General features: G+C 35.4%; 1 protein-coding gene across 1 annotated transcript; it reads right to left on the reverse strand.

Moving 5' to 3' along the window:
- Positions 1–1,856: 1,856 nt before the first annotated feature.
- Positions 1,857–9,349, reverse strand: dpt (dermatopontin). Its single transcript, XM_042758291.1, has 4 exons — positions 8,872–9,349; positions 2,951–3,076; positions 2,657–2,764; positions 1,857–2,475 (listed from the first exon to the last, which is right to left on the reverse strand). The coding sequence occupies exons 1-4, from the start codon at positions 9,159–9,161 to the stop codon at positions 2,409–2,411; spliced, it is 591 nt and encodes a 196-aa protein (XP_042614225.1). The 5' UTR covers positions 9,162–9,349; the 3' UTR covers positions 1,857–2,408.
- Positions 9,350–19,673: the final 10,324 nt, after the last annotated feature.

A 19,673-nucleotide genomic window follows, 5' to 3' on the forward strand; every position in this document is an offset into this window, starting at 1 on the left:
TTTTGAAACATGCTATTGGCTAAATCTGTTTGTCTTAAGTAAACCCTCTCAGTCTGCATTTTTAAAGAGCTTTCATTGGATTTAGCATCTGTCTATTTTCTCCTCCTCTTAAATGTGGCGTCTCATTGTATTTATCCCATAATTACAGCTGAGCGCAGGTTCCAAAACCCATAACCACGCTAACAAAGTTTTATTTTCATTCCTGCAAACAACCATAATTACAATATTGCCATTCAAACAGAATTTGCCTATTGATAATGCATGTATGTAAGCCTGCATAATTGAAACTCACAATAGAAGAAACGGAAGAAAACGGCAGAACAGCTGAATGAACGTGTGGCCTGACCTGCTGAACCCTCTGCAGTGGTCAGTTCCAGCAGAAGTGCACAGTAAGTCAAGAATAGTGTCGGCTGTCCCCAGAGAGAAGGCTTGACTTGGGTACAGCCATGTCATTTTGTGATGCTTGGCTCCATGCCTCAAGTCGGCAGCTGCCATAAATAAACTGTGTTGAGAGCCACTGGCTTACATCCAACTTTGTTAAAACTGGAGGGAGGCAGAAAGACTGCTAGACAGAATCTGACTCTGCACTGGAGGCAGTGGCCTTCTCCTTAACCCCATTCATTTAAGTGCTTAACAAAAATGGCTGAGAAATGCTCGGTAAAAGCAAAAGGGAAAAAAATAAATAAATACATAAACATAAGGAAATCCAAAAATGCTATTCATCTATTCTATATCATAGAAGGCCCATGTCTCTATAAAACATGGAATTGCAAAGACCACAGTACACTATTTTTTATAAATCTACTGCAATGTCTTGTTTTACATTCTCATTCAACATTAAGAGGAATGCGTTTTCTCTTTTTAAACTGTCTTGGGCGCATCTCATTCCCCAACACCCTTATCCAACCTATAATTGGCTCACTCATTGAGAAAGACACACCCAGACTAAGCACAAACACACATGAGTGCTTCCTGCACCACTTTTTAACAGAGTGGGATCTTCACACAGGCAAAGAAAAGTACAATTTGTGTATTTGAATTGTGAATGTGCCGTCTGGATTGGATGTGGTGCAATACATACCACATTTGAAATTTCTACTGTTTTCTCACAGGCTTCATGCAAAAACATACAGCACAAACAGTGTTATCCGATTCACGAACAAATCACTCTCACGAACAAATCTTACTCTTCTTAGTGAATCAAAAACAGCATAACTTAAGTTGTGTGATTCCTGAATGAATGACTCTTATGAGTGTTTTTTTTTAAAGATAAGGTTGTCAGCTTAAATCAGTCTGACGAATCTTACAATGAACTGAATCCAGTTACTGAACTAAATTAACATCTGATTGAATTAATGAATTAGAAGTTATCATTATTTTCAGTGATGTCTGCATTGAAATAATCAAAAGCAATTTCTGTGTCAGCATAATTACTCATTGTCCTAACAACATGTTGGTAAGTATGCAGTGGTAAACTATAGAAACTACCATTTAAAAGTTTGGGCGCAAGAAAAAAAAATTATGTTTTTGAAAGTTTGTTATACTCACAAAGGCAACTTGATCAAAAATGCAGATTTGATCTGTATTTGAAATAGTTTTATAATCTAAATGACTGTTTTCTATTTGAACATACGTTAAAACGTATATTGTATTTATAACATTAGCATACTTATGTATATTCTGTAGGAACTGTTTTCTCATACACCCTCATAGCTCAAAAGCTGTAGATGATGTAATCAGTATTTAACACCCCAAAACACATCTGTACACATATACACATACACAGAGATCAAATGTAATCTGGCCACATCCACTCAATAAGGTCTGTTGCACAATGCAGAAAAGAGAAGCAAATGTGGGAGAAATCTTTGCTTTATTAGTTCTACCCATTTTTTCCAAAGAATTCAGTATGTTTTGTTACTCCATCTGAGTATTTGAGAAAAAAAAAAAAATACACCAAAAGAAAGATTTTAGACTTTTTCAAAAACCATTCAAAAAGGCATTGGAGATTATAGTTAAATTCAAATTGGTCAGAAAAATGCTGCTGTGTTGAGCAATACTCAAAGTGTTCAAACTACTGTTAACTTCATGCTATTTATTACATGGTTTATTACATAAATGCCTGTGCAGCTTATTCTTAATACACAAAAATATAAAAATGTTTTAATCCCTTTTTTGTCCTTTACATTTTAAAAATAAAATAAATGACTGCAAAATATGAGAACATGGCAATCCATGCAGGTTTATACAGAGAAAACCAAATATTTGTAAGCTGTAAAGCTAATTTAAAAATGGAGTATGGTGCATGTTTTCAGTGAGTGCTATTCTAAGTGCTTAAGTGGTAACGTGCATGTGCTCTTTTAGCATATGACTCAGTGTCAATAAGGACATTAAGTGATGAATGCAGCCTAGAAGTTTTCAAACTGACAATCAAAGTCTGTCATTCGGCACAAGATGTACTTCCACTGCCGATCCCTGCAAAAGCATAAAAAAACTGTTATCTCCCACCAAAGGAAAATACGTTTTTAGACATTAACAGCAACTAAAACTATTATGCTAATGTATCCGTCTGTAATAAAACAGATGGTTATTTTGACACAAATGCATTAGTGGCAAAACCACTAAGTGTAAAGGAAGAGGAAGTGTTCATACAGACCTCAGTACACCACTGAAAGTAGTTTGAGCCCCCCTTATGAAGTAGCCATAACTGGGGATTACCATCTCCCCCTCTTCTTTGTGGTGCTCTGGAACATCACTCGTCTTCCTGTGCATAAATCGTGAAAATTCATTTAAAGGAAAGGTTATAAGTTATGTTAAAAACATCCTATTGTACAATTATAATAGGACACATAATCCTAAAATCTATAACAGCATATAACTTGTGATGTATAGAGGTTGTTTAGTAACTGTGTGAATATATTAGATCACCATTTGTTATTCCAAGACTCACCAGCAGGAATATGGGCACCTGCGGGCATATCGACAGCAGTAGAATTGCCATTCTCGATCCAGAACCGCTTCAAAGTACTTACTTTGCACACCAGCAACCAGCCCATTGTTAGTGCAAACTGAGGACCTGTAGACAGAACAAATATGGATTTCATATTGAGTGAAGAGGCTGAACAACAGACATTTGTTATTTTTTTAAATTAATATAAATCCTTCAAAACAAAGCTTTAGATTATTTGTGTGTTCCGAGGTCGCACATGTGGAATATGGTTTTGTGAGGTGTGCCTGACTTTAGCTTTTGACCTTTTATTGTGTGCCTCTTCCTGTTTATACTGAAGGGCTGACTAAAACTGCAAGGAATGTATGGAGTGATACAGTGAACATCCCAGTGCTGTTGGTTTCCTGTATCAACACCCTTGGTATGCCACTCATCCAATCAGATTTTACTAGAACTGCAACTAACTGTCATATGCATAATCCACAATAGTTTTATCATATTTAACCCATGTAATTAAACTTCCGCAGATATGAGAAACTTTGACATTTGACCATTATAGTGAAATGTTTGTTACAGCAGGAACATGTTTACCCATTATGAGTGGTTTTTACATGTAATTGCAATAATTCTAAATTGCTTTAACTAGTCAATAATTATAAGACTGAGAAGCCAGCAAATGTCACCTCTGAGGTGGCTGTGAGACAATTTTCTGTAAATACAGGTTTATTTAGGGCTTCTGCTTGTTTACGGCCCATACAAACTGTTGCATTCACAACAGGGACACAATCATGAGCTCTGCACTGCTCCCCAGCCACCAGCAGTGCCAGACTTTTGTCATAGCAACACTAACGCTATGGGCAACTGTTCCACCAATAGGAAAAAGGCCAGGGCCTTCTCCCAGTGGAATGTCATCTATGTCGTAGTGCAAATCAGAGACACTGTTCTTATAATGTGAAGGGGGATAACGGAAGTAAGATCCTCTTAAATGACAGCCATTTTTATAGGTGGGGCATATATTCAAATTCAAATTATGCAATCATGTAAACCACTAAGGGCATGTACGACTGATATGGCGAATATATATATATAAAATACATTTGGATTTTGAGAAAATGCATTTTTGGTAATACTTTAGTATAGGGACCAGTTCTTATTAGCATGCCTATTATTAACATATCGACTGCTTATTAGTAATTATAAAGCACATATTATGTATGACTATAATCTACATCCCTAATCCTACCCAATACCTAAATTTAACATCTACCTTACTAACTATTAATAAGCAGCAAATAATGGAATTTTTTGAGGCAAAAGCTAGTTAATAGTATTGGTCCCTTAACTAAAGTATGACCAAAAATGGGCAAAACTATGTTAAGAAATATAAGCAGCTAAAGCTTACTGGAAATAAAATGTATGTAAATATATGTTATCTATTAAGAATACATTTTTGGCCATTTTTTATATTTTACATCAATCCACAAATTGTGAAACTGATTTAAAGTGCATAAGATGATTTCTTAGTTGTAAAAGGGGAAGTCGTGGCCTAATGGTTAGAGAGTTTGACTCCTAACCCTAAGGTTGTGGGTTCAAGTCTCAGGCTGGCAATACCACGACTGAGGTGCCCTAGAGCAAGGCACAGAACCCCCAACTGCCCCCCCCCGGGTGCCGCAGCATAAATGGCTGCCCAATGCTCTGGGTGTGTGTTCACGGTGTGTGTGTGTGTTCACTGCTGTGTGTGTGTGTGCACTTTGGATGGGTTACATGCAGAGCATGAATTCTGAGTATGGGTCACCATACTTAGCTGTATGTCACGTCACTTTCACTTTAAAAGTTCCCAGCATGCAGTAAGACTGACGGACAGTATTCAGACAGACAGGGACTGAGGTCATTGGCACTGGCTCTAAGGAGTGGGCAGTGGATCAGGGAAAACTATACTGAGTCCAATTAACCCACTGGAAAAACTCCCCCAATGCTGCTGGAGTGGGTGGAGAAACCTTGTTGGAGCACTGAATGGCCCTTGGCGTTGTTGCTTATGCCCTCAGAGACTGATCACAGCAACTAGACATTTCCTGTTCTAACAAACTGGAGAATTTGTAAAATAAGGTCACTTTTGTCATGAGAATCACACAGATTGTAAGTCATCTTAAGGGTTTTACTAAGCACGATATGAAGAGCCTGAGCCAAATAAAAAAATCACAGAAAGTTACAGTGACGTCTGTGGTGTTACAACACACATCACATCATTAGAAAAAATGAAGGAAGGAAAGAAGGCAATCATCTTACTTTAAGACATTATGGTTATTGTAGAGGGGAAATCATGAGAGGGCTATGAATAATTTTTCATGTTCAGACCATTCTGGGCAAAACATTCACGTTCCTGTGGACAACCAGAGTCTAGATGCAGGAAAGACAATTTCATTGTTCAACACGAAAGTCGGTTTTGGATGAATAGCTCTTTTCATAATACTTATTGTTCCAAAGCAGCTTTGCAAAAAAATAGTGCCTTAGTAGTCCTGAGTGAACAAGTCAAAGTTAAGCATGACAAAGAAAGCAGCCGGTATAATGTTTAAACCAGTGCACAGTATGCTTTTGCTTATTGTAGCTACTGGTGTTTACCTTCAGTTTGAACTTTATGTTTTTATATCAAGGCAGCAGCAATTAATTATCAAAATATCCATTCATAGAGTGTCCTGACACTGCAGCACTGTGAGTATAGAATGAGCTTGTTATTCCAGGAAAAGTTTAATCCTGAATGTGTTCAAAACAACAAAGCTTATACTGTTCAATGCAGTTCAAGCAAATCTCAAAAGCCTTTAATTGGTCAGATTTCAGTCTGAGAAGTTAGTCCTTGGGATTCTGTGTAAAACTGGCAAAAAATGAGAGAATAGTGCATGCAGTCATTTCATTGAATTAGTTGTAACTGACAGTCAGAAATGAATGTACTATGAGATACTGTTGTGTTTGCAATATCCTCAATATTATTTCAGTATGAATGTTACAGAGACGTGAAGCTTTAATGTGCAGTTCTGTTTATACAATAAGAATGTAAAAATTACTGTTTATAATCACAATGAATTTTAATAATGGCTGCATTCTGTGTACTAAATAATTTAGTCTCGTTTGTGTAAATCTATTATAAAGTTACATGACACATCAACATTCAGTTTCATATTCAGATTCCTTTGGAATGCGTATGTTGTTTTTGTTGTTTAGATATTAGCAAACCAAACTAACCCTTGCACTTTTTGGAAGTCCTTTTAACAAAAAATAAATAAATAAATAAATAAATAAATAAAATAACTTTTATTAAGTTCTGTTAACGGTTTCCTCTCCTTTCTATAAAAACTTCCCAGCACTGCAGATGTGGTTAGAAGATGACAATTTTGGACATAGTGCCTGTAGCACTCACATCATTACAATGTATACTAGCTCTTAATGCAACTAGAGAAACTATTTTAAAACTTTGGATAGCAGCTAAAAAAACATTAATATCTCTTTGGGTAAAAGTTATTTTGCAGAATCTCCTAGAGAGACTGGCTGGCAGCATAGGCGGAGTTTGGGGGGTCTAATTTTTTTTCTAGTTTGGGGCGATTACTCTTGAAAAACTCAAAGATAAGGTAGGCTACGAAAGAAAAATATCCAAACTTTTCCAGACTACTGCAGTTTGCACTCACACTGCCCACTGGTTGGGCTACATCAGAAAGTGTCTCAGTTATGAAGAGAATCTGTCTCCGATCTTCTAACCCGATCTCACGAACGTGCGTATAAATAGTATGCCAAATAAAAACGAAAACTCCTGGTATTGATACACAAAAATGGACTTTGGCGTGTATATTCTTATGGTTGGGGAGTAGATGTGTAATTTTGTATCATATTATATATATATATATTATCATGTCTGTGAGGCAATTCGCTGAGTTTAGGTTCATCATTGTGAAGCACTCCTGTTCAAGCCCGAGACGGCAGAAAGCGTTTGTGAGTGTATAAAACTAGACCCTTTATAGTTTAGAATGATGTATAACTCTTACCTTTATGAGCAAAAATGACTGCATATTTTAAGTTGTTTCAACTGTTAGAAAAAAAAATGCAAGTGATCACGCTGGCGCCTCCATGTCCTGCAGAGAGCGCTTCAGCTTCCACTCTCCACACAAATGTTTGGATATACGTCTAACAGCGCACATTTATATAGGTTAAACAATTAAACAAACATTGTGATATGCTAAGTGTTTATATAGAGATTTTATTTTAGGCAAGTCTTGATGATTTGAGAAGGCTAAATTTATCAAACATATAGGCTATGATCAGTTCCCTATGCGGCTGGCCGCTTGGTCCTTAGGCTACATAAAAAAAAAAAAAAAAAAAAAACTTACATTTAATGAACAAAAACTGCTCCTAACGTTTTTTTCTAAATTAACTAAACATTTCCATTACATACAAATATGGTTTTGTATCATTAAATTCATAACTATTATAATAACTATAGATCATCTCAGAAATGTGTTGGATATTGGAAATGTAACTGAGATAGTGTGTAACCAGGACCACATGACAGTTCATTTGAAGGGAAGAAGAAATAATAACGTGTCAGACCTACGTAATGGGTCCCAGATGTTCTGCTGTAATTGGAATGAACACTGCAAACCTTGCAGTGCTTCAACAAGAAACCTCTTAACAAAGCCAAAAGAATAATATTCAATACAACATATAACACAACTTAAATTTAAAAAGTCATAGTGCTGTTCTTAATAAGATGTCAGAGAACTGAAGTGATTCACAAATGTGCAATCAAACATGTCTGAGGTACATTTGTGGAGGCTTGTTAAAGTTTCATTTTGGCAGTAAACAAGGCTCTTAAACTTAAGTGTTGCCATTATATCTCTTCTGTGGCTTGTGGATTACTGAGAACAGCCGACCTGAGGCAAGGAATAAATGACACTTATGAAATCTGGACTGGCCCAAACATCTGCTTGTGTTTCTCCAGTCCAATTTAAGAAACTTTCATTGTTTTCCCCTTGACAAACAAATGTTCATGATGTTGTCAAAGCAAGCACTCAACTCTGAAAGCTAGCATTAGCTAGTGCTTTCAGTAAGCATTCACATCTGAGTCTAATCATACATTCCAGAGAGCTCTCTTTTTTAGTTAGTGTAAACCCAGCATACAAACACCAAACCTTTTTCAGAAAATGTTGTCAGAAAAATATTTGCAACACAAGGGATGTCTGTGTAACATCAAAAATAATTTCCATATATCTGTCCAAAAAGATGATATTCCAAATCTGTCTTTCATTCATGTATGTGTGGACAACTGAAACTGCATAAAGTTCTAAAATAAAAATTAATTAATTTTAAAAATGACAAAAATATTCTGTTTGTTTCTGTCTATGTTCTCTATGTATCTATATTTATAGATTTATACTTTTTAAAAATAATATACATTTATCAGGGTGTCTTTTCATGGTCTTTTCTGCTACACTGAATGTGATCATACAATATACATATTTTCCGCAACACAAGGGATATAAGTAAGAGTTGTTTGCTGTGTAGTATCAAAAACTATCTCCAAATAACTCCAAAAATGTGAAATTCCTTATCTTTCATTAATTTATGTGTATTGACTAGACACTTGAAATTGCAACGTTCTAAAATAGTAATTATGAAAAGATGCATTCTTGCAATGTTTGGCAAACACAAGGAAAAATATTTTGTTTATTCCATCTATTGTATACTCTCTATGTAACACACTTTTAAAAAAAATTACATCAAGTGGAACATCAGAGTGTCATTTCATGGTCAGTGAATGTTATCATATAAAACATACTTGCAAATGTGTTTTGTATTATAGCGAGACATACAAAAAAGGCATATAACTATGTGAAGCTGTGTTTGACAGCACACTGTTACCCGCATACATACAGACATACCATTCCAACCCGGCTCTGTTGATATCGTCCCACCAGCATTCGTTGGGCTCTCCCCAGTCATAGGGAGTCCTCTGGCACTCAAAGTTCCACAGGCGGTCCGAGCCCTCTTTCTCACTGAAGTAACTCCTGATTGCTACTAAGACCTCACCATGGGGACACTGAAAGTTAAAGCCCTGGCGCCAGGTATTCACCCACTCCTCACCGGTATCATGCATGTAGCCGTGCTGAGCGCCGGCTGTGGAGAAAACCATCAGCAGGCACAGAGCCTGCAGAACGTGTGCTGAGCTCATCCTGAAGTCCAACTCTGTGGAACTTCTCAATGCTTCCTCCGTCTTAAAGGCTCTCTGGGATGTGTTGTCCAGATGTTCTGCGTCCGGATCCAGGGGTGATCATTTTTACCATAAGCAGACAGTTGCGGCCAGGGATTGAACTTTTTTGTATTGTTAAGAAGAATGTATCCAGCCTCCTCCCAGACTGTGCTGTAGACCCTGAGATAGATTTTTTTAAAGAGAAATCTCACTTTAAGGTGAAACTTTTATGAAAACAGAATGGGTTTATTTTCAATCTGTTATTCATTGTGTTAAACCGTGTGATGGAATGAGGAACTTTCACAGGAAATAACATTTGGAGTGAGAAAATGAGTTATTTTTAATGAAACACACTGTAAAATGTGAATATAGCTAGTTGTTACCTCAAGTATTTCTAGCTGATCTGACTCTTGGAATGGAATTAATTCCACTGGTAGGTTACATCCGATTTATTCAGATTAATATGTAGTCATGCTAAAGTAGTTTAGTCAAAGTTCACCCAAAAATAAAAATTCGCTTAAAATTATCTCATTACTCAAAATCAACCCTCAGGCCATCCAAGATGTAGATGCATTTGATTCTTTGTTGGAACAGATTTAGAAATCAGAAATTTAGAAATTTTGCATTACTGACCTATATATATATATATATATATATATATATATATATATATATATAAATATATAAAATTTTATTATTATTATTAAATTATTCAACCCCTTGACTTGCAAGATATTTTGCTGCTGAGAACAACATTTTATGAGAACAATTTAGCACAGGCATTTCTATTATAGAACATGTATTTATACACGTTTAAGTGATTCTGATGAAATAAGCTTGATGACAAATGAAAAATAAAATAAAATAAAAATAAAAAAATTGTCTCTAAACATTCATGTACAAAATTATGCAACCCCCAAAGCCAAATTTTGTGCAGAATCCTTTATTCTTTAGAAACTTATAAACTTATAAAACAGTTTGTTCTCAATAGCTTTTGTGAGAGCTCTCTAGTTTACATTTTGCTATAATATATACATTCACACAGTCTAGATTTGCTCTATATTCTATATTGTCTATATTGGTTTGATATATGTGTATAAAGTTAGATGTACTATATTTCTAAATGTAAATATATGGCTGGGTTGATAATATAGTTTACATTTTGCGGCAATATAGACAATCAAACAATTCTGTTAAATGGTAAAACGGGGAATGCACAGGAACCCCTTAAAAAATCTCCAAAACTCCACCCAGAAAGGTCTCATGGCCTCAAACCAGCGACCTTCTTACTGCGAGGCCCCAGTGCTACCCACTAAGCCACTGCACCTCCCACAATGAGATATCTCTGAGCTCTTATGGAGCTATTTTTACCTCATTTAACTGTTAAAATGACCTAGTTATTTTAGATGTTACAAAATAAAACAATTTTACACAATCATAAATCATATATTTTTTTTATATTTTATAATACTTACTGCATTAAGTTGTTTATTTAATAAACAACCTAATGTACTGAGTCATATTAAATAGGTTGATTTGTAGATGATAAATAACATTTGTGACTTAATTAAAATGTTATTTAACATCTCTGAATCAACTTACATTAAATGCATTGATGCTCTTCTGTGTCATTCGCTTTGATGTGAAATAAAACAGCGCATCCTTGTGGCGCGGATGATACAGAAGAGCATACACAACATATGGTGATATGGAGAGTCACAGAGGAGACTGTTGACAAGGAATTATTGAATAAAGTCATTATTTTTGTTTTCTTTGCTTACAAATTGTTCCCGTCGCTTCATATAACCCAGATTGCACGTCTGATGGCAGATGGACTATTCTGACCATGCTTTTCATACTTTCCTGGACCTTGACACTGTTATTTATTTGGCAGTCTATGGGACAGTCTCAAGCCTCCAGGTTTTCATCCAAAATATCTTAAATTGTGTTCCGAAGACGAACGGAGCTTTTACGGGTTTGAAATGACATGGGGGTAAGTGATTAATGACAAAAATTTTATTTTGGGGTGGAGTATCTCTTTAAGTTATATCAGCAAAAACAAAATGGAAATATTTTTGGGTTACCTAGCAAAACCAAGTATGTTAATATTAAATATTAATAACCCTTCAGAAAGAGGAGTACTTGTTGTGACCTCTAACTCAAAAGTTACTCAAGGTCACTGATGTCAGAGGAACACTGTGTTATGCACGTGTCTGTACTGATTACAGAATTTTCTTCCTCTTAATCAGCTGCTGATTCATTCACTCAATATCAGTTTCATTCCATTTGATCCTCCCCTTTAGTTTCAAATCCAAATGTATTACTATGCGATATATTTAGTAACAATATAAATGGATAATTTAGTATGTCAGGCCACATCAGATGTTGTAAGCCTTTATCTCAGTGATAAGTCTTAGGCACAACCTTATAAAACACAAACATTTATCTCTGGAGCTCAGATAACAATCAGTGTTTAGGGCTTCTGCAGGTTTCTTTGAATTATCATAGTGTTCTGTTTATACATTAACTTGTCTTATCAATGATTGGATGCAAAGCAAACTTTGTACTAGCATAGCGACTAATAGAGCTACAAAGCCATAATGTGGCAAGTTCAGTCATTAAATATTTGACGACCTAAGCCAAAGTCGATATATTTACATTGTACAGCAGAAAACTACATGGAGCTTTTTCATATAAACCATTGTGCAAACATGTAAGACTGCACCTAAAGCAGCCATGTAACATAAAAGAGTTACATAAAGAATGGCACAAGTTATTACAACAAATATTGACAGAATAAATATACTGTTGCAATACTGCATATCAGGACACAGTATATACATGGTGGAAATGGGGCGTGGTGCAGAGAACCAACTTTTATATTAAATTATATAGTTTACATTTTGTGATGATATAAACAGCTACATAGCCAAGATGTGCTAAATGGTACACAGTATATCACTTTAAATAGAAAGCTGTGCAATATTGCATATCAGAACAAAATATATATATAGTGGAAATGGGACATGGTACAGAGAACCAAATTATTATATTATATTATAATATATTATATTATATTATATTATATTATATTATATTATATTATATTATATTATATTATATTATATAATGAAGAAATAATAACAGTATAGAAATTGTTAAATTTCTCTAGAATTTTTCTGTTCATTGTTTTTTTTTTTTTTTACATTTTCAAAAAAAAAATCATTTTATGAAATACATTTTTTTTCATTTTATGAAATAATAAATGATAAAATATGTTTATTTTTATTTTGTTGATGATAATGATTTTTTATCCCCTCCTATTGACAAGCTCCCTACAGTCTACATACATTATATGTACACATATTTGCATCGTTTTGACTGTTCTCTGTAGATCCCACCTTCTCATGACCCCACGATTGGTCGATTATGTACAATGCCTGCACGCTATTGGTCAAACTACTTTTTAGTCATTACCTTCAGCAAGTATGAAAACATTAGGAAAACAAAGGTCCTTATGATTTGGGTCCTTCTAATTTTGACTTATATATTATATACTATATTATCCATACTGATATTTCCACTAACAGATGATGTAAATTCCCATCACATGCAACAGTCAAAAAAAATTTTTTATAATTCAAAATGTCTTAAAAGTCTGAACATCATAACCACAGTGTCATTTGATGTGACTATGGCCAAACATGGGTATCGGCTATAAATATGTATAAGTGCATGAGTTCAAGCCTGGCAACTTCAAGAGGAAATTTATGAACTTTTAAGAGTCCCTTGCTGCTACAGTAGCTTTGATGTAAAGTACAGGTCCTTCTCAAAAAATTAGCATATTGTGAAAAAGTTCATTATTTTCCATAATGTAATGATAAAAATTAAACTTTCATATATTTTAGATTCATTGCACACCAACTGAAATATTTCAGGTCTTTTATTGTTTTAATACTGATGATTTTGGCATACAGCTCATGAAAACCCAAAATTCCTATCTCAAAAAATTAGCATATTTCATCCGACCAATAAAAGAAAAGTGTTTTTAATACAAAAAAAAAGTCAACCTTCAAAATAATTATGTTCAGTTATGCACTCAATACTTGGTCGGGAATCCTTTTGCAGAAATGACTGCTTCAATGCGGCGTGGCATGGAGGCAATCAGCCTGTGGCACTGCTGAGGTGTTTATGGAGGCCCAGGATGCTTCGATAGCGGCCTTAAGCTCATCCAGAGTGTTGGGTCTTGCGTCTCTCAACTTTCTCTTCACAATATCCCCCAGATTCTCTATGGGGTTCAGGTCAGGAGAGTTGGCAGGCCAATTGAGCACAGTAATACCATGGTCAGTAAAACCATTTACCAGTGGTTTTGGCACTGTGAGCAGGTGCCAGGTCGTGCTGAAAAAACGAAATCTTCATCTCCATAAAGCTTTTCAGCAGATGGAAGCATGAAGTGCTGCAAAATCTCCTGACAGCTAGCTGCATTGACCCTGCCCTTGATAAAACACAGTGGACCAACACCAGCAGCTGACATGGCACCCCAGACCATCACTGACTGTGGGTACTTGACACTGGACTTGAGGCATTTTGGCATTTCCTTCTCCCCAGTCTTCCTCCAGACTCTGGCACCTTGATTTCCGAATGACATGCAAAATTTGCTTTCATCCGAAAAAAGTACTTTGGACCACTGAGCAACAGTCCAGTGCTGCTTCTCTGTAGCCCAGGTCAGGCGCTTCTGCCGCTGTTTCTGGTTCAAAAGCACACGCCTGTGCACGGTGGCTCTGGATGTTTCTACTCCAGACTCAGTCCACTGCTTCCGCAGGTCCCCCAAGGTCTGGAATCGGTCCTTCTCCACAATCTTCCTCAGGGTCCGGTCACCTCTTCTCGTTGTGCAGCGTTTTTTGCCACACTTTTTTCCTTCCCACAGACTTCCCACTGAGGTGCCTTGATACAGCACTCTGGGAACAGCCTATTCGTTCAGAAATTTCTTTCTGTGTCTTACCCTCTCGCTTGAGGGTGTCAATGATGGCCTTCTGGGTTAACCTCTTACCCATGATTGCGGTTTTTTGAGTAATGAACCAGGCTGGGAGTTTTTAAAAGCCTCAGGAATCTTTTGCAGGTGTTTAGAGTTAATTAGTTGATTCAGATGATTAGGTTAATAGCTCGTTTAGAGAACCTTTTCATGATATGCTAATTTTTTGAGATAGGAATTTTGGGTTTTCATGAGCTGTATGCCAAAATCATCAGTATTAAAACAATAAAAGACCTGAAATATTTCAGTTGGTGTGCAATGAATCTAAAATATATGAAAGTTTAATTTTTATCATTACATTATGGAAAATAATGAACTTTTTCACAATATGCTAATTTTTTGAGAAGGACCTGTATAATTCAAATAACAAATAATAAGATAAAGTGTAGGGCCTCTCACTACAGCAAAATCTTCAGAAATAGCTCATAATCCTCTGAAACAAGATTATCAGGCTAGTTCTTATGTACTGATGTACTGCATGGAAATATATTTGCAGGTATCTGCAATGTAACTTGAGTAAAAAGCAGCAATTTAAGAAATATAAAGAGAAGTCATTGGCTATGAATAATTTTCCATGGATATTATATATAATAATTAGCACTGAGAACTCACTATAGAATATATTGTTTATAAGTTAAATCCAACATTACATCATAGTACTGTTTGTCAACATTAAATATGGTCACTTTTTTGTTAAAAAAGTATGTTTAATAGAAGTACTGTGTGTTCCTGTTTGATTTTTTATATACTTTTACATTTGTAAACTATGATGTGGAGACATCTTGCATGCAAAAATTAATATTAAAAAGCATTTCTCCACTGTTTGGACTATGTTTGACTTCAAATGTGTGTTGCAGAGATTAATTCTGTCTGTCCTCATCTGGCACAGTGACTTTGATCTGTTTGGAGAAGCGCCACTCTCAAAGAGTACAAAAATAAATAACTGATAATATTCAGGAATAGTAAGTCATCTTGTGGAGTTTCTTATCAGTTTAAATGGAGCAGATCACAGAGATGTGTATTTTTAAATTGATCATTCCATAAAAAGCACCTTTATTTGGGACAGTGGGATGCAAACTTGTGAGTATTCATTCATGGATTCTCTTCTGCTCTTTTGTCTTGCTGGGCACTTGTATGCAACTTATAGTTCAATGTGAATAAGCTGAAAGGTAATTAATAAAAACATTACACCGAATCCAAGCTCAACAATAACATCACCAACCATACTTTTTCCTGCTACACTAAAGTAAAGGAAGCAAGATATTTCACATCTGCTTTTTATTTGGGCATCACTGAAGCAACATGGCTATGAACTAATTTGCCCTCATTTATATAGGCACAAAATGTTTTTTTAAACAGGACACAAAATCTATTAGCGGAACAGAGCTTTTTTTTTTCTTTTTTTTTTTTTTTTTAACATTAAAGACAATATCAGTCTATTAATAATAACATAATTTTAGAAGCATGCTGCTATTAGCCCTTCTTTTTACACAGATTATCATTCAGCCACCATATATAAACACAAGCTTATGCAGTGCAGATGTTTTGCACAAAATGCACTTTATAACTGATCAGGTTTTGCACAAATATGTACAAACATTAAAAAAAGGTCACATTTTATTTTAAGGTCCAATTCTCGTATTTAACAAACCATTAAATATGAATTTTGCCTCAAAAAAACTCAAAAAATTTTGCTGATTTGCAAAATTTGCTGTTTATTAATAATTAGTAAGGTAGTTGTTAGGTTTAAGCATTGGGTAGGCATGTAGAATATGGACATGCAGAATATGTGCTTTAAAAGTACTAATAAACAGCCAGTGTGTTTATAATAGGCATGCTATTAAGCGTATTTGTCCCTATGATAAAGTGTTACAAAAAAAAGGTGATTTCTTTGTTGTATAATATAAGAATCCAGTGTTCTGTAATGGAGAAGGACTGATCACTATTTATATCAAGCTGCATAGTTTTTACAGTGGACTGATGTGTGAACATAATGTCTTGAGTACTGCAGAGAAGCAAAAAGGGCCCCGAATGGAGCATTAGCCTAAAAAGCTGCTAATGGCCCAACATTTAATTTCTCTAATTACCCTCACAATTGAGACATTTCATTTACAAACCAAAGGACGAAGGGCTGCTCTACAACTGAAGAGATTTGGTGAATAATCAGAGAAGAACAAAATAGTATAGAAAGAAAAGGTAATGATATGGTTTGCAATAACGTTGCACTGCTCAATGGGGATGGGATGTAAATTGTCCAAGTGTTTGCTATGCTCAATTACATTAAAACTATTTCAAAGCTTTTGTGATTATTTCTTGGTTGTGTCATCTTGCTACTCTATAAATGAAATAAATAAAACAAAATATATAATAAGTCAAATCCTTTCAGTATTGAATTTGTTAGAGTTTGCAGTGTCAAAATAATGTGTGTCCTGTACTCGATTCACACGTATGGAAAGCAGAGAAATTATAAATTATAAATACATTTTTTTAGAATATCATTGTTTACTCACAGCAAAGCATTGTCACCTAAGAGATGTATTTGTAGCCCTGCAAATCATAATCTGCACCACAACACAACTGAAGCATCATTTCTCTTGGCTTTGCTTTGGCTATTGACAGCATTTTAAGCCACAATATGTTTGCAAGTTGGGTACATGTGGCTGCGGAAACCCATTTTGCACGAGCAAGTGTTTGTGGTTTTCATACGTTACACGGCTGTCTCTTAAGTGAAGCACTTTCAGGAAGAGAAAATGCCAGTGTTTCCCCCTCATGTGGCTGCACACAATCATCTCCACCCCTTTGAACCAAATACATACCAGCACTTCTTCTGCTTACATGCTGCCTTCCCTCAATTTATATTTGGTGTGTGTGTGTGTGTGTGTGTATGTTTATAGATATAATAAGATTTTAAAAAAATAAATTAAAACTTGAAATTGATCTAAAGTGACTTTAAATAAACACTGAATATTATATTCATCAAAGGATTCTGAAAGCAATATATCATGGTTTCCACAAAAATATTCAGCAGCATGGCAGTGTTCAACAATGAGAATAATAAAAAAGTTTCTTGAGCACCAAATCATGATATCAGAATGATTTCTGAAGGATCACATGACACTGAAGACTGGAGTAATGGCTGCCATCTAGTAACATTCAGCCGGGCTCATTACTATATCATTCGTTCAACACATACTGAATTCTGACCTTAGCTAATGCTTCCACGACCCAGCTTCCTTTATTTTAAAATGGCACAGCTATTTTTGGAGACCAGAAAAGCTATATAACACCTGTTTGCTTCAGTGCAGATCTTTTCTGATAACATTATCAAACCAGTCACTTATGGGTTTGACAAATATTATTATGACACCACCAAATTCTAAAATGTATCATATTATACAAGAACTTGTATAATGAGGAATGATCGACTTCAAGAACGTAAGTAAATAATCTGATGTCTGCCAGGCACAATCAAGGTTTTGGCCACTTCACAGTCTTGTGTTTCTGAATACTCAGCTCCATTACATAATACTGGAAATGACTGTAGTGTCATGTGACATGTGTCATGTCTTGATATGCATTAGACAGCATGAAGGAAAATGTCAGAAATGAACATACAAATCTTTCATGTGATGAAGATCATTTTAAATGTTTATAAAATTTAATAAATCATATTTAATATTTAGAATGTGACTTTGTATTTCAAGTACAGTTTAAAAAAAAAAAGTTTTTCTTCAGGACCTGTTTTGATTAATGGAGCTTCACTGATGTATTTAAAGAAAAGAGTCAAAAGGCCACCATGCATTAAAGGGTTCTTCAAAAAAAAAAACACTTGCCTGACTCCAGGGCACCCACCTCGTTAGAGCAACGGATCATGATTTCTCGGAAGAAGTGCCAAGAGCCTTTGTGAAGATGATGGGTATTTTACTGTAAGCTGCTTTGACAGGGGAATAATGTGAGAGGGGAGCATGATGGGTGAGAAACTAATCATACCTCAGAAGACTTTTAGAAGGCTCTCACTATTTTTGTTTTACCACTCCGAAAACCTTGTAAACCAAGGCACTTACTGCAAAAAAATAAATAAATTGCTTTTTGAAGTTCCTCATTAACAATTCCCTCTGGATAAAAATGTCTGCTAAATAAATAAATGTAAATGTATCTCACAATTCACCTTGATTGCTTTATTTTTGAGAGTGGTTAGCTGAATCCAGAATGGTTTACTAAGCCTAGCATTTTTGCAGTATTGTATGGTAGTGTTATAGAATACTAGTCAAATCGTCTGATGACAGGGGTCTGATAAAATGTATATGACTGGTCATGTGACCCCAACATGGCTGCCACCATGCAGCCACCCCATCCAGCTTGTACTCGTACAACAGCTTTTATTAGGCTACTGATATGACTGAATGCCATTTCATGTGAGTATACATCATTTTAGATACACTTCCATTGGCTTCCATAAATCTTTTTTTTTTCTCACATACTATGGAAGTCAGTGGCTACCAGCAACTGTTTGGCTATCATCATTCTAAAAAAAATGTATCTATTGTGATCAGCAGAAAAAATAAACTCATACAGGTTTGGACCAACTTGAGGGTGAGTAAATTATGACAGAAATGTCTTTTTTTTTTCACTTGATCAAATGTACATAAATATGTGTGTTTGTATGTATGCACATTTGATCAATTTAAAAGGACACTTCACACAAAAATGAAAATTCTATATGTATGTATGTATGTGTGTGTGTGTGTGTGTGTGTGTGTATACAGTATATACACATTCTAGAAATATATGAACAAATCCCCAACATTTAGGTTTAGTGCTGAAAGATTTGACAGCGGTCTTTCAGATACACTTTCATTCACTCCTCTCCATTGATTACTATGACCTTGTGATATCCTTTGTCTCACTGACCTTCAGTGAACATATCACTACTAGGGATCTTACATGGCTGGGTGACTAGGGCGCTACATTAAAACAGCCACCATTCAAGGGCGGAGTCTATGTGGTCTCCACCTATTGGTGGTTCAAATCACAGAGGGGTATGGTTCACCTCCACGTCAAGCTCAGTCGTTTTACTAGCTCTTTTGAAAGCACAATATTGACTTTTGTTTCTCTCACATGTCACTGTGGAGCAGTCTGTGTGCCTGTGAAGTTAAGTGAGCCTATCTGCCAAAGGAGACGATTTTTTGTTTAACTTCCAGTGATTTATAGTGACACAGTTTGTGTTGATTTTCTGATTCAACGTGACTGAACATCCATAACATTCTCACAAAATTGATGCACCCTTAATATGATGTTACATTAGCTTTGTGTGAATTACTCTCCTTACTGACACAAAATTTATCAGATGGTGGACGATCTTTAAGAAAAAAACTGACAGCTTGAATGCTTTTAGTGTCACTCATTTCATTATGCTTAGCTGCATGGATAACAAAAAACAGATTGATTTGCAACAGTACCCT

This window comes from Cyprinus carpio, chromosome A6 (genome assembly GCF_018340385.1).
Source record: "Cyprinus carpio isolate SPL01 chromosome A6, ASM1834038v1, whole genome shotgun sequence".
Taxonomy (NCBI): Eukaryota; Metazoa; Chordata; class Actinopteri; order Cypriniformes; family Cyprinidae; genus Cyprinus; species Cyprinus carpio.

Bases quoted from the DNA above. Each gene is read 5' to 3' on its own strand.
- dpt (XM_042758291.1), bottom strand. From the start codon at position 9,161: ATGAGCTCAGCACACGTTCTGCAGGCTCTGTGCCTGCTGATGGTTTTC. The intron at 2,765-2,950 runs GTGAGTCTTGGA...ATTTATGCACAG, and splicing joins AGGTGCCCATATTCCTGCTG to GAAGACGAGTGATGTTCCAG. The intron at 2,476-2,656 runs GTCTGTATGAAC...ATGCTTTTGCAG, and splicing joins ACTTTCAGTGGTGTACTGAG to GGATCGGCAGTGGAAGTACA.